The sequence below is a fragment of the Oncorhynchus tshawytscha genome, unplaced genomic scaffold (genome assembly GCF_018296145.1).
Source record: "Oncorhynchus tshawytscha isolate Ot180627B unplaced genomic scaffold, Otsh_v2.0 Un_contig_766_pilon_pilon, whole genome shotgun sequence".
Taxonomy (NCBI): Eukaryota; Metazoa; Chordata; class Actinopteri; order Salmoniformes; family Salmonidae; genus Oncorhynchus; species Oncorhynchus tshawytscha.
The window spans coordinates 1,350,218-1,364,998 of record NW_024609833.1 but is presented as its reverse complement, the minus strand read 5'-3'; the positions used below and the strand labels follow the sequence as shown (position 1 = coordinate 1,364,998).

At 40.3% G+C, this 14,781-nt stretch overlaps 1 protein-coding gene across 1 annotated transcript in view; it reads left to right on the top strand.

Annotated features, from left to right (window-relative positions):
• The window catches only part of qsox2 (quiescin Q6 sulfhydryl oxidase 2), a 50,818-nt gene extending 49,106 nt beyond the window's left edge, over positions 1 to 1,712 (top strand). The window contains exons 11-12 of the mRNA XM_024418315.2: positions 10 to 198; positions 424 to 1,712. Coding sequence (XP_024274083.1) covers positions 10 to 198; positions 424 to 929 — 695 coding nt within the window. The 3' untranslated portion in view covers positions 930 to 1,712. The remainder of the gene's footprint in view (positions 1 to 9; positions 199 to 423) is intronic.
• Positions 1,713 to 14,781: the final 13,069 nt, after the last annotated feature.

Genomic DNA, 14,781 nt, shown 5'->3' with positions numbered 1-14,781 from the left:
TCCCATCAGGCCTGGAGGAGAATCCCAAGGCAGTGCTGCAGACAATGCGCAAGTACATTGTGAACTTCTTCGGCTGCCAGGAGTGTGGGAAGCACTTTGAGGAGATGGCCGTGGCGTCTCTGCCCCAGGTGAAGTCTGTGGACCAGGCGGTACTGTGGCTCTGGAGGAAACACAACCAGGTCAATGGACGCCTCGCAGGTGGGGAACCTACATCTATATCGGCATCGTTTGAGATCTCAAACCTAACCTGGAGAATATACTGTCATTAGAAGTATATAATCCGTATAGTAGATATATACTGTGGTGTAGGTTAGTAAGCAACGTCTGTTAGAATTGAGTTGGCCGGTCAAAATGACTGGTGGGGCCAACAATAACTTGACCTGGTGTTATACCTGTGTTATTGACCCTGTGTCCTCTCTGTAGGAACAATGAGTGAAGACCCTCACTTCCCCAAGACCCAGTGGCCCAGCCCGGACCTCTGCCCCATCTGCCACGAGGAGCAGGATGGCATCCACGTGTGGAACGAAGACAAGGTGCTCATGTTCCTCAAGCAGCACTACGGGGCCGCCAACATCTCCCCCAAACACATGTACAGCAGTTGGCATGAGCCAAACCAGGAGGCCGTCGGATCTCCTGACAGCATGCCCATTAAAGCCACACAGGTAAAGACGGTGGCCCCTGAGAGCTCCCTACTCCATGCCAACCATGCCAAGCAGAGTGACGTGGAGGGAGCAGGGCAGGCGGGCACAGGGGCCCACAGGGAGACCAGGCCGGGGGTGAGCTTCCTGGGTCTGGGCTTCTCCAGTGTGGACATGAGTCTGTGCGTTGTGCTCTACGCTTTCTCCTGTGTCTTTCTCATGGTCATGTTCTTCTTTTTCCGAGTCCGCTCCAAAAGGTGGAAGATCCGCTACAATCGTCCATATGTATAGCAGTCTACTGGTCCAGGTCTGCACATTTGACTGAGCAAAGAGGTTCTTTTTGGAATTGAGTTTTATTTTTTAAATGTAGATTAGAAGGTCGCATTTTTTATTTATTTGTTTATGTTCTGTATAATATTTGCTGTGAAGCAACAGTCTTCAGATGATGAAGTATCTTACAATAGTGACTGGTTAAAACCGTTTTAGTCCCATAACAGAACCCCATAACATTGTCATGGGGGAAGGACTTGACTGTACACAATTCATTCCCAATACAATGTCTCTTAGCTATGATGGTAAGGAATTGTTTTTAGTATAAAACCATGGCAGCGTCCAATTAATCAAGTGTTTTTTATAACTTTCTATCTAATTCAACGGTATTGGTCATGTTTTAATGGACTAAGGTGAACCTCTGGAATATTTGTATTGACTACTACTAAAATCTTACTGTGTGAATTTATGATTTCAACCTCAATGTATTATTTTCCAGACGTATCAAGGTGATCACTTATTACAACCTATTAATGTCGGTCCATAACCATGAGAAAGAGAGGAGCAAGTACAGCCTTATTTAACCCAAGTGCTTGTTGTCCAAATACTTGGTGTGCATTTGAAGTCCTCTGTATTCTCCCAGACCCTAGGTGGCCTTAACGTGATTTCATCATTCATTCTAGTCCAGATAGTATGTGGTATAATACACTATACACTACCGTTAAAATGTTTGGGGTCACTTAGAAATGTCCTTGTTTTTGAAAGAAAATATATATTTTTTGTCCATTTAAAATAACATCAAATTGATCGGAAATACAGTGTCGACATTGTTAATATTGTAAATGACTAATTGTTGCTGGAAACTGCTTTTTATTTATTTATTATGGAATATCTACATAGGCGTACAGAAGCCCGTTATCAGCAACCATCACTCCGGTGTTCCAATGGCACGTTGTATTAGCTAATCCAAGTTTATAATTTTAAAGGGATCATTAGAAAACCCTTTTGTAATTATGTTAGCACAGCTGAAAACTGTTGTGCTGATTTAAAGAAGCAATAAAACTGGACTTTAGACTAGTTGAGTATCTGAAGCATCAGCATTTGTGGGTTCGATTACAGGCTCAAAATGGCCAGAAACAAAAAACTTTTGAAACTCGTCAGTCTATTCTTGTTCTGAGAAATGAAGGCTATTCCATGCGAGAAATTGCCAAGAAACGGAAGATCTCGTACAACGCTGTGTACTACTCCCTTCACAGAACAGTGCAAACGGTCTCTAACTAGAATAGAAAGAGGAGTGGGAGGCCACGGTGCACAACTAAGCAAGAGGACAAGTACGTTAGTGTCTAGTTTGAGAAACAGACTCCTCACAAGTCCTCAACTGGCAACTTCATTAAATAGTACCCGCAAAACACCAGTCTCAACGTCAACAGTGAAGAGGCGACTCCAGGATGCTGACCTTCTAGGCAGCCGTTTCCAGCTACAATTCTCATTTACAATATTTCGGATCAATTTTATGTTATTTTAATGGACAAACTTTTTAACAGTAGTGTATATACAAAAGTATGTGGACATCCCTTAAAATGTGTGGATTCGGCTATTTCATCCACACTTGTTTCTGACAGGTGTATAAAATCGAGCACACAGCCATGTAATCTGCATAGACAAACATTGGCAGTGGAATGGCCTTACTGAAGAGCTCAGTGACTTTCAATGTTGCACCATCATAGGATGCCACCTTTCCAACAAGTCAGTTCATCAAATGTCTGCCCTACTGGAGCTGCCCCGGTCAACTGTAAGTGCTGTTATTCTGAGGTGGAAATGTCTAAGAGGAACAACGGCTCAGCCGCAAAGTGGTAGGGTACACAAGCACACAGAACTGGACCGCCGAGTGATGTAGGTTTGTAAAAATATTATGTCCTCGGTTGCAACACTCACTACCGAGTTCAAAATTGCCTCTGTAAGCAACATCAGCACAAGAACTGTTCGTCGGATGCTTCATGAAATGGGTTTCCATGGCCAAGTAGTCGCACATACGCCTAATATCACCATGCGCAAAGCCAAGCATCGGCTGGAGTGGTGTAAAGCTCGCCACCATTGGACTCTGGTGCAGTGGAAACGCGTTCTCTGGAGTGATGGATCACGCTTCACCGGCTGTCAGTCCGACGGATGAATCTGGGTTTGGCGGTTGCCAGGAGAATGCTACCTCCCCCAATGCATAGTGCCAATTGTAAAGTTCGGTGGGGGAGGAATAATGACTTGGGGCTGTTCTTCATGGTTTGGGCTAGGCCCCTTAGTTCCAATGAAGGGAAATCTTCATGATACAGCGTTCAATGACATTCTAGATGATTCTGTGCTTCCAACTTTGTGGAAACAAAGTGGAAAGCCTTCCCAGAAGAGTGGAGACTGTTATAGCAGCAAAGGAGGGACCAACTCCATATTAATGCCCATGATTTTAGAATGAGATGTTCGACGAGCATACTTTTGGTCATGTAATGTTCTATAAATAGGGCAGTAGCCAGTTACCTTCAGAATGTATAGGTCATAGTGCATTATACGAACAAAACTGACACCCAGTATTACTCAAATACCCTTGTGTTAATAAAAGGTGATCTGATGGTTCATCTGCCCGTACATTATTGTTCATTGTCTTTGAAAAGCTTATTTCTCTACTTAAAATGGATTTATTTGATGCATAAAATGACACAAACATTGGATAGAAACTTGTCCGATGGTGACATGATTGAGTAAATAGCATTGAGTCACAAAATTGCTAATCTGCATTCTGGTTTTATGAAATGTTGTGTGTTTCTATATCTGAAATTGGGCACGTTTTTCAGCTAACTGCAATGTTCCTCTAATTTGAGACTTAATGTAATGCATGTGATATGCAGGTAGGAATGGAACCACTTACTGTAGCTCTGAACCAAGTTAGACTTAGTGCTTTTCAAAATAGAATGCTCTACAATATTGTGAATAGAACATATATGTTTTGTTCCAGGTGCTGGTCCTTGATAATGTTTTTTGTTTGTTTTTTTGCCAAAAGTAACTGTATTGGAACTTTGAATTCACAATAGATTGGTGGTATACTTGAACATTTTAAGTGTAAATTGACTTCCCTGATCAATTCTGTGAAATAAATAATATTATGCCACATAAACATAGACAAAGCTTACTTGAAGACTTGCAACTCAATTAATTGTACAATTTGCTACACAATGTAGCTCGGTCAGATTGTCGCCAGGATCTGATCGAACTGGAAAATAAAACCAAATTATGAAATTGGTGTTAATTTGTTTGTTACTTCTAGTGTGTGTTCTCGCTTATGTGGAGAAAATGCATTTAAATGTGTCAAGACTTGTCACTGCTACTTCATGTTGAAAAAGTGATGGACAAGTTGCACAAACCGTTTTGGCACATACTACTTTTGAGCTGCTGGAAATCATTGATTTTAATTTTTACTCTACTGCATTTAATTTATATTTCTTACTATATAATTTATTTTTGGTCTCCGTGCATTCTTTATTTTTTCATTTATTTTCAAGAGTTGATAATAGATCATTTGAAATTGTACTTTGTTTGAATAATAAAAAATCTGGCATAATAATAACTCTGAAACTCTAGTGATACTGGCCCAACCACTGTTAAGTATAATTTAACAAAGGGTAAATATTCACATATTCCGGACCAACCCAGATTGAGAATGGTTAGTGCTATCAGGGATCCGTGGGACGTCCCTACCATAACTACTACCCTTACCTAACCTTAACCCTTACATTAACTGTTGACATTTTTTACGTCAATGGTGTGACGTCCCAGGATCCCGTTTAGACTTGAGAAGAGGTTGTTGTCCAGCAAGCAGCAAGCATTTGGGCCTACCTGCAAACAACTACAACGCTGGTGGAGTGTTCCATAAAGCCAGCTAACTTTGATATGCAGTCAAATTAACTCTTGATTTTCTGATTTAAGCTAAACTTGAATGTGCATTGTTGTTTGGACGAGTCAATTATATACCATGCCAATTTCAAGTATATTTCTCGAAAATAAGTTATTTAACCTCTTGATGCTACCCATCCCGGATCCGGGATCGTGACTACGGCTCAAGCTCATTAGCATAACACAAAATGTGAAAAAATATTCTTAGACATATTTAACCTCCACACCTACACAAGTCCAATAGCTCAAATGAAAGATAAACACCTTGTTCATCTACCCAGCAAGTCAGATTTCTAAAATGTTTTACGGCGAAAACATAGCACACATTTATATTAGACCACCACCGTTCCATTTTGTCCCAGAAAATATAAAATTTAAAAGTAGGATTAAAAAATAAATAATTCACTAACCTTTTGAAAATCTTCATCAGATGACAGTAATATTACATGTTACACAGTACATTTTTTTTTTTTTCAATAATATGCCATTAATATCCATAAATCTCTGTTTACAATGACGACATTTCAAAAATGCTACTCAAAATGTCCGGAGAAATTATGATAGCTCGGACAGATAACGTCAGATAACAAGCAATAAACATGACTAAATATACATGTTCTACATATAGTTACAAAGATACACTTCTTCTTAATACAACCGCTGTGTTACATTTATTTTTAACGTTACAGAATTCGTTCACTAGTCTATGCTATGAGTCGGCGCTCAGATATTAGCAGTGTCTCCTCTACGTTTGGAGTCCACAGAAACCCAAAATAACCACATAAATATTCCCTTACCTTTGATGTTCTTCGATCAGAAGACGTAGAAGGAGTCATACTTACCCAATACATCGTTTGGTTTCAAGTTGTGCGTCTTTGTATTAGCATATGCTAACAGCTTCAGCTGAAATGCACCCAAAATAACTTCTGCTCCTTCTGGTCCCGCAAATCAAACTTCAAAATTACATATTATATGTCGACTAAACTGGTCAAACTAAGTGCAGAATCGAGCAAAATGATGTTTTTATCATGTAAAACAATGATAATCGCAAACAAACGAACCGGCTTCAATTGGTGTCTATTGGAAAAGAACGTTCCCCAAATCGGCCGCGCGCAATAGAGTGCATGTATGTGAGAGTGAACCGGGCATTTTCGCCCGCCAAAGGATGAGGGAGCGCGAAATTCAAACAATGAACGTGCCAATTGAAAGCAGACATCGCGCTGAACAAATACATACTGTTCCCAGATCGGTAGCTGCCTGGGAAGGGTGGGGGCGATGACGTCAAAGTTGACCCAACTTTTCTCTTGACAAGAGAGAGTTTGGGAGAAAGGCTGCCCTGAGAGTTCTGCTTTACATACAGACATAATTTAAACGGTTTTAGAAACTTTAGAGTGTTTTCTATTCAATAATTATTATTATATGCATATATTAGCAATTTTGGAAAAAATATTTTCAGTTTACTATGGGCACGCACTGAGTTTGAGCCATAAGCTCAAGAGGTTAAGATGATTTGGAACAGTTCACTGACTGTCTCATTAATCCTACTTCCTGGAACAGCCCCAAGTAGATAGTTGTTGTGTTCATCTTTACCTTATGCCCTATTCGAGTTAAAAATATTTCTAGTTATGATTTACTTTGAGTGTGTACATTTTTGTGTAAAAACAAATTTCCTTTTGAGTAAATTGCTTTTTATTTAATTGTGTACATTACGGTAATATTAGAAGATTGGAGAAGGACTGTTGCCTGACTGTAATATTGCCTCACATACACCCTACAGAATATCGGATGCGATTGTCTGTCTTTTTTTTTTTAACCTTGAAGTCAAGGCAGCGTGAGTGCAGTTCAATCTATCGTCAACGTGAGATAGGCCGTGATTAGTTACTGTACAAGGAAATGCTGAAAAATAGAACGAGGTGGTGGCAAAAAAAAGTGAAATCTTTTAATGCTCAGGATCTGTTAATATTGTAGCAACCTTGATAGGCACCTTACAATCTGTCACAGGTTACAATTGCCTCACCATCTCCTGGTTATTTTTTGTTTACCTTTGATTTACAATACGTTTCAATTTGTGAAGGGTGTTATAATTCCATTATTAACAGTTAATAATTTGTAAATGCATTATAAACTATTAATAAACGGTTATATCGCATTGGTCAAAATAGTGCAATAACTGGTAAGTGTTTGCCCGCATTGTCATCTGTCCCTATCCAAATGGCCTGTGCTACCTCGAACTTGCCTGCCATGGAAGTCGTTTCTATCTACTTCTCCTCAATCCTGTAATGAAGTAGACGGAGAACAGCGGCATGCTGCTAAACAGACAGGATTGACCGAGAGATTCGGAGCAGATTGATTTAAGGAATAGTTTCGCTGCACTTGGTGCCTGATCTACTTGTACCTTCATCGCTGGGATTGCCTGTGTCTGACGGCAGTGCTGACTCCAACTACACTGCTCAAAAAAATAAAGGGAACACTTAAACAACACAATGTAACTCCAAGTCAATCACACTTCTGTGAAATCAAACTGTCCACTTAGGAAGCAACACTGATTGACAATACATTTCACATGCTGTTGTGCAAAGGGAATAGACAACAGGTTGAAAATATAGGCAATTCGCAAGACACCCCCAATAAAGGAGTGGTTCTGCAGGTCATAACCACAGACCACTTCTCCGTTCCTATGCTTCCTGGCTGATGTGTTGGTCACTTTTGAATGCTGGCGGTGCTTTCACTCTAGTGGTAGCATGAAACTGAGTCTACAACCCACACAAGTGGCTCAGGTAGTGCAGCTCATCCAGGATGGAACATCAATGCGAGCTGTGGCAAGAAGGTTTGCTGTGTCTGTCAGCGTAGTGTCCAGAGCATGGAGGCGCTACCAGGAGACAGACCAGTACATCAGGAGACGTGGAGGAGGGCAACAACCCAGCAGCAGGACCGCTACCTCCGCCTTTGTGCAAGGAGGAGCAGGAGGAGCACTGCCAGAGCCCTGCAAAATGACCTCCAGCAGGCCACAAATGTGCATGTGTCTGCTCAAACGGTCAGAAACAGACTCCATGAGGGTGGTATGAGGGCCCGACGTCCACAGGTGGGGGTTGTGCGTACAGCCCAACACTGTGCAGGATGTTTGGCATTTGCCAGAGAACACCAAGATTGGCAAATTCGCCACTGTGACCCCAGACCTGAATCCAATTGAGCACATCTGGGACATCATGTCTCGCTCCATCCACGCTCCATCTGTTGCACCACAGACTGTCCAGGAGTTGGCGGATGCTTTAGTCCAGGTCTGGGAGGAGATCCCTCAGGAGACCATCCGCCACCTCATCAGGAGCATGCCCAGGCGTTGTAGTGAATCATACAGGCACGTGGAGGCCACACACACCACTGAGCCTCATTTTGACTTGTTTTAAGGACATTACATCAAAGTTGGATCAGCCTGTAGTGTGGTTTTCCACTTTAATTTTGAGTGTGACTCCAAATCCAGACCTCCATGGGTTGATACATTTGATTTCCATTGATAATTTTTGTGTGATTTTGTTGTCAGCACATTCAACTATGTAAAGAAAAAAGTATTTAATAAGAATATTTAATTCATTCAGATCTAGGATGTGTTATTTTAATGTTCCTTTTATTTTTTTGAGCAGTGTATATTTACTCCGGCAGCGGCTTCGTTGTCGAGTTTCGCTCCTCTCTCTGGAGCTGACAGCGCACTGCCTGCTATGGGAGGTCTGGACCTATCGCCGGGAGCAGCGAGCGTACGCTATCCTGCTTCTCGTGGGCTGGTGAAAGGTTCAACAAATTGTCTAAGGGGTGGGAATAGGAGGATTTCTCCATTCTTTTCTCTGGCCGTTGTATTGGGCAGCTCAATGGTGAGAAATGTCTCAGATCCTGGAGCAAAGATGCTGTGCTATCCAGGAGCATGAGTACAGGACAATTAGCCAATGAGAAGCTTCTAAAGCCATGACACAATTTTCTGAGATTTTCCAAATTGTTTAAAGGCACAGTCAACTTAGTGTATGTAAACTTCTGACCCACTGGAATTGTGATACAGTGAATTAATTATAGGTGAAATAATCTGTAAACAATTGTTGGAAAAAATTACTTTTCATGCACAAAGTAGATGTCCTAACGGACTTGCCAAAACTATAGTTTGTTGACAAGAATTTTGTGGAGTGGTTGGAAAATGAGTTAATGACTCCAAACTAAGTGTATGTAATCTTCCCACTTCAACTGTAAATAACAGAAGGAATGGCAAATAAGTCTGGCTGCAGTACCGATTGGCAAATGTACTGCAAATTGAGAAATCATGTCACTAAACTGAATTTAAAAAAGAAACTACGCTATGAAACAAAGATAAATTACATCAAGAATGATAAAAAGATTTGGAGCACCTTAAAATTTTGGCAAAATGCCAATTCATCTCCTTTCATTAAATCAGATGGCTCATTCTTCACAAAACCCACTGATATTGCCAACTACTTTAATGATTTTTTTTCCATTGGCAAGATTAGCAAATTTAGGCATGACATGCATAAGTATAACTGATCAAATTATGAAATTAGAATTTTGTAAATTGTGAGTGTGAAAGAAGTGGAAAAAATTGTCTATAACAATGATAAGCCACTGGGGTCTGACAACTTGGATGGAAAGTTACTGAGGATAATAGCAGATGGTATTGCCACTCCAATTTGCCCTATCTTCAATTTAAGCCTACTTGAAAGTGTGTGCCCTCAGGCCTGGAGGGAAGCAAAAGTTTTTCCGCTAAGCAAGAATAGTAAAGCCCCCTTTACTGGCTCAAATAGCCGACCTATCAGCCTATTACGAACCCTTAGTAATCTTCTGGAAAAAAAATGTGTGTGACCAAATACAATGCTTTTTTACTGTAAACAAATTGCCAGACTTTCAGCACGCTTATAGATTATAGAAGGACATTCATGCACAGCACTTAGACAAATGACTGAAGATTGGCTGAAGATTGACTGGAGAGTGAAATTGATGATAAAAAGATTATGGGAGCTGTTTTGTTAGACTGTTATGCGGCTTTTTATATTATTGATCATAGTCTGTCAATAGAAAAACGTAGATGTTACACCCTGTCCTATATTGTGGATAGAGTTACCTGTCTAACAGAACACAGAGGGTGGTCTTTTAATGGGAGCCTCTTCAACATCCAGGTATTATCACGAATTCCCCAGGGCAGCTGTCTAGGCCACATACTTTTTAAAATCTTTACTAATGACATGCCCCTGGCCTTGAGTAAAGCCAGTGTGGCTATGCATGCAGATGACTCAACACTATACACGTCACTACAGCGAGTGAAATGACTGCAACACTCAACAAACTGCTGCAGATAGTTTCAGAATGGGTGGAAAGGAATAATTTAGTCCTAAATATTTACAAAAGCATTGTAGTTGGGACAAATCATTCACTAAATCATAAACCTCAACTAAATATTGTGGAAATTGAGCAAGTTGAGGTGAATAAACTGCTTGGATTAACCCTGGCTTGTTAACTGTCATGGTCAAAACATGATACAACAGTAGCTAAAATGGGATAAATCTGTCCATAATAAAGTGCACTCTGCCTTTTTAACAACACTATCAAGGCAGGTCCTACAGGCTCTAGTTTTGTCGCACCTGGACTACTGTTCAGTCGTGTGATCAGGTGCCATAAGGAGGGACCTCGGAAAATTACAATTTGCCCAGAACAGGGCAGCATGGCTGGCCATTAAATGTACACGGAGAGCTAACATTAATGATATGCATGTAAATCTCTCATTGCTCAAAGTGGAGGGGATACTAAATCATTACTTGTTTTTGTAAGACGTGTTAACATGCTGAATTGCACTGAGGTGTCTGTTTAAAATACTAGCATATGGACACCGATGCATACCCCACAAGACATGCCACCAAAGGTCTCTTCACAATCCCCAGGCACAGACATACACAAGATAAGACACGAACTCTACACACATGTGCACATGGATGTTGTATTGTAATTTTGTGGTGGTGACCTGAGGGAACACACTGAATGTGTTGGGTAAGGTGTTATGAAATGTCATGTTATGTAGTATTTAAACTGTATGTAACTGTCTTATGTTGCTGCACCCCAGGAAGAGTACCTGATGCCTTGGCAGCTAATGGGGATCCATAATAAATACAGAAACAATATTTACCTCCCGTTATTAACCATTTATAAATGCACTTACAAATGCTTATAAGTTGAACCCTTCTGTATCGTCATGCAACCTTATTTTCAGTAGCTGAACAGTTCATGTCTCCCTTTTTAGGTGTGATGATGCATTGTTGCTCTGACCCAGGAACTGAAGAGGTTGGTTTTCATGTGTCTTGATCGACCTTTGAAACCCTGATGTTCTGGCCAAATTTACATCATCGACATTACTCAATCAACATCACATCTCTGTGATAGTCCAAATATGGTGAATGTTCTGGTGTGAAATGGTAACTGTAATACCTTCAGTTGGGGAAACAATGGAGGAGGTATCCTCTCACAATGTTGAACGTTTTGGTCTTCATAGCCACCATTCATTGACTGAACATGTTTAATAAAGTGTTGAATCTTCTCACATGTATGTAGTGATGAGTACCAAATACTGCCTATGAGTACTGTATGTCTAAGATCTGAGTGTACCTTATTTTAAAGTGACAGACCTACAAACATAACGGAGTTACCAAAATGTATATACACTACCGGTCAAAAATGTTAGAACACATACTCATTCAAGGGTTATTCTTTATTTGAACTATTTTCTACATTGTAGAATAAATAGTGAAGACATCAAAACTGTGAAATAACACATGGAATCATGTCGTAAACAAAAAAATGTTAATCAAAATAGATTTTATATTTCAGATTCTTTAAAGTAGCTACCCTTTGCCTTGACAGCTTTGCACACTCTTGGCATTCTCTCAACCAGCTTCACCCGGAATGCTTATCCAGTCTTGAATGCGTTCCCACATATGCTGAGCACTTGTTGGCTGCTTTTACTTCACTCTGCTGTCCGACTCATCCCAAACCATCTCAATTTGGTTGAGGTCGGGGGATTGTGGAGGCCATGTATCTGATGCAACACTCCATCACTCTCCTTGGTAAAATAGCCCTTACACAGCCTAGAGGTGTGTTGGGTCATTATCCTGTTGAAAAACAAATGAGAGTCCCCCTAAGCCCAAACCAGATGGGATGGTGTATCGCTGAAGAATGCTGTGGTAGCCATGCTGGTTAAGTGTGCCTTGAATTCTAAATAAATCACAGACAGTGTCACCAGCAAAGCACCCCCACACCATAACACCTCATCCATGCTTTATAGTCAGAAATACACATGCGGCAATAATCCGTTCGCCCACACCGTGTCACAAAAAGACATGGAATCAAATATCTCCAATTTGGACTCCAGAGGACACATTTCCACCGTACTAATGTCCATTGCACGTGTTTCTTGGCCCAAGCAAGTATCTTCTTATTGGTGTCCTTTAGTATCACTAGCCACTTTAAACAATGCTACCTAATATGTTTACATACCCTACATTATTCATCTCATATGTATACGTATATACTGTACTCTATATCATCTACTGCATCTTTATGTAATACATGTATCACTAGCCACTTTAACTATGCCACTTTGTTTACATACTCATCTCATATGTATATACTGTACTCTATACCATCTACTGTATCTTGCCTATGCCGCTCTGTACCATCACTCATTCATATATCTTTATGTACATATTCTTTATCCCCTTACACTTGTGTGTATAAAACAGTAGTTTTGGAATTGTTAGATTACTTGTTGGTTATTACTGCATTGTCGGAACTAGAAGCACAAGCATTTCGCTACACTCGCATTAACATCTGCTAACCATGTGTATGTGACAAATAAAATTTGATTTGATTTAGTAGTGGTTTCTTTGCAGCAATTCGACCATGGAGGCCTGATCCACAGTCTCCTCTGAACAGTTGAGATGTGTCTGTTACTTGAACTCTTCAGCAGAGTTAACTCTGGGTCTTCCATTCCTGTGGCGGTCCTCGTGTGAGCCAGTTTCATCATAGTGCTTGTGATGGTTTTTGCTACTGCACTTGAAGAAACTTTCAACGTGAAATTTTCCAGATTGCCATAATATGGATTTATATGGGCTATCTTCTGTATACCACCCCATACCTTGTCACAACACAACTGATTGGCTCAAACGCATAAAGAAGGAAAGAAATTCCACAAATTAACTTTTAAGAAGGCACACCTGTTAATTGAAATGCATTCCAGTGAAATGTCTATCTGTGGTTAATATTTCCTAGCTAGCTAGGTACGACAGAGGTGCTAGCAAACGTTAGCTAGCTGAGCAGCATGCTAAATTATACAGCAGAACTTCTGTATTCAAAAGTGAAACAAATTACATAGATAATTTCTCGTGTGTGAAAATGTGTATCTTGTGAACGTTTCTTTCGCGCAATCTCTTCTCTCTGGCCTTTGCACACTTCTCATAACCTCGTCCATCATGATTCTTCACTACGCACTGACATGATGTCAGTGTCAACAACATTCTGGGCACGTTCCAGGTCGTCTTTATTTCAAGCCTGTTTCACAGGGACTTTTTCAGAAACCCGCAAACCACACCAATAATATGACTTGAGATAGAGTTAAAGTGTACCAATGTATCATCAAGGTTTCAGATGTAAGACCCATCGTGGGAGTTGACCATTGGTCTGAAACCAAACATTTCTGTTCCTGGAACAGAGCAAGAATGCATCACATCCAAAAGTGAGAAAATAAATATTGTTTAACTGTGCAACCATTGGGAAAAAGTTTGCATGATACAGTACATAAGCGTTCAATATTATACGCATTTGTAAGTGTATTTATAAATGGTTAATAGTTGGAGGTAAATAGTAGCTCACTATTTGGCAAGCACTGACTGGCTATCACACTGTTTTGACCAATTTGTTATAACCCATTTACTAATGGCTGATAATGCATTTACAAATGATTAATTAACAGTTAATAACAATTACAAACCCTTTACAAATGAAACCTTATTCTAAAGTGTTACCCTTTCTTGTTAATGTGCAATCAAGATTGTTATTAGCTCATTGTGAAGCTCCGGTTGTGACCACTGTTAGAAATCTGGCGCTGACACGCAATAGCACTTTACAATTGCCCCACCATGTTTAAAACTATGATGTTAGTGTTGTATCCATAGCTCCAAATGAATCCAAAAGTGGTTACATTTCCTCAGCTCTATTAATTTACAGTGGCAGGGTCAGGCTGTTGAAATTACAGATTGTGCCTTTTAATATATCAAAATCCTTTTACCTCTAGTCTATGTTTGGAGGGGTGTCAATTCATTAGAAAAATACATATTATTATTAAATCAGTCCACTACTAACATCACATCTGCAGATAACCATTAGATTATCACTGCAGTACAAATCCTACATTAATGATGGCTAGATAATCAGAAGCTGACTTTCAAAATCAAGTTGTCATGCCCTTCCTCAATCTTTAATTGCAAGAATATCCTTTTCAATACAGTCTTCAGACAATAATCCCAGCAGTATCGGATAATACCCACTTATCCTCCATAACCTATGAGTTATCCTTGCCATATTATAAGAAATAACAGGCACATCCAGCTCTCTCTTTAATCACAGACGAGTAGTCATTTGTGTGCAGTGTCCTGTGTGTCTGGCTCCTAGTTGGCACATAGACGCAGTATGCACACTATGTACTCAGCATGCCAAGTTGGGACAGGCACTGCATTGCAGCGCTGTGCATTTGCCCAAGTCTTGGCACACAGGCTGTCTGATCACACAGTGTAGATCATCTACTGTAAAGAACATAAGTCGACAGTAATATACCATAGTGTGCGTGACAACCCGTATGCCGGAGCTCTTCATCTGTCTTCTGTATTTTAGACGGTCTCAGTAACAA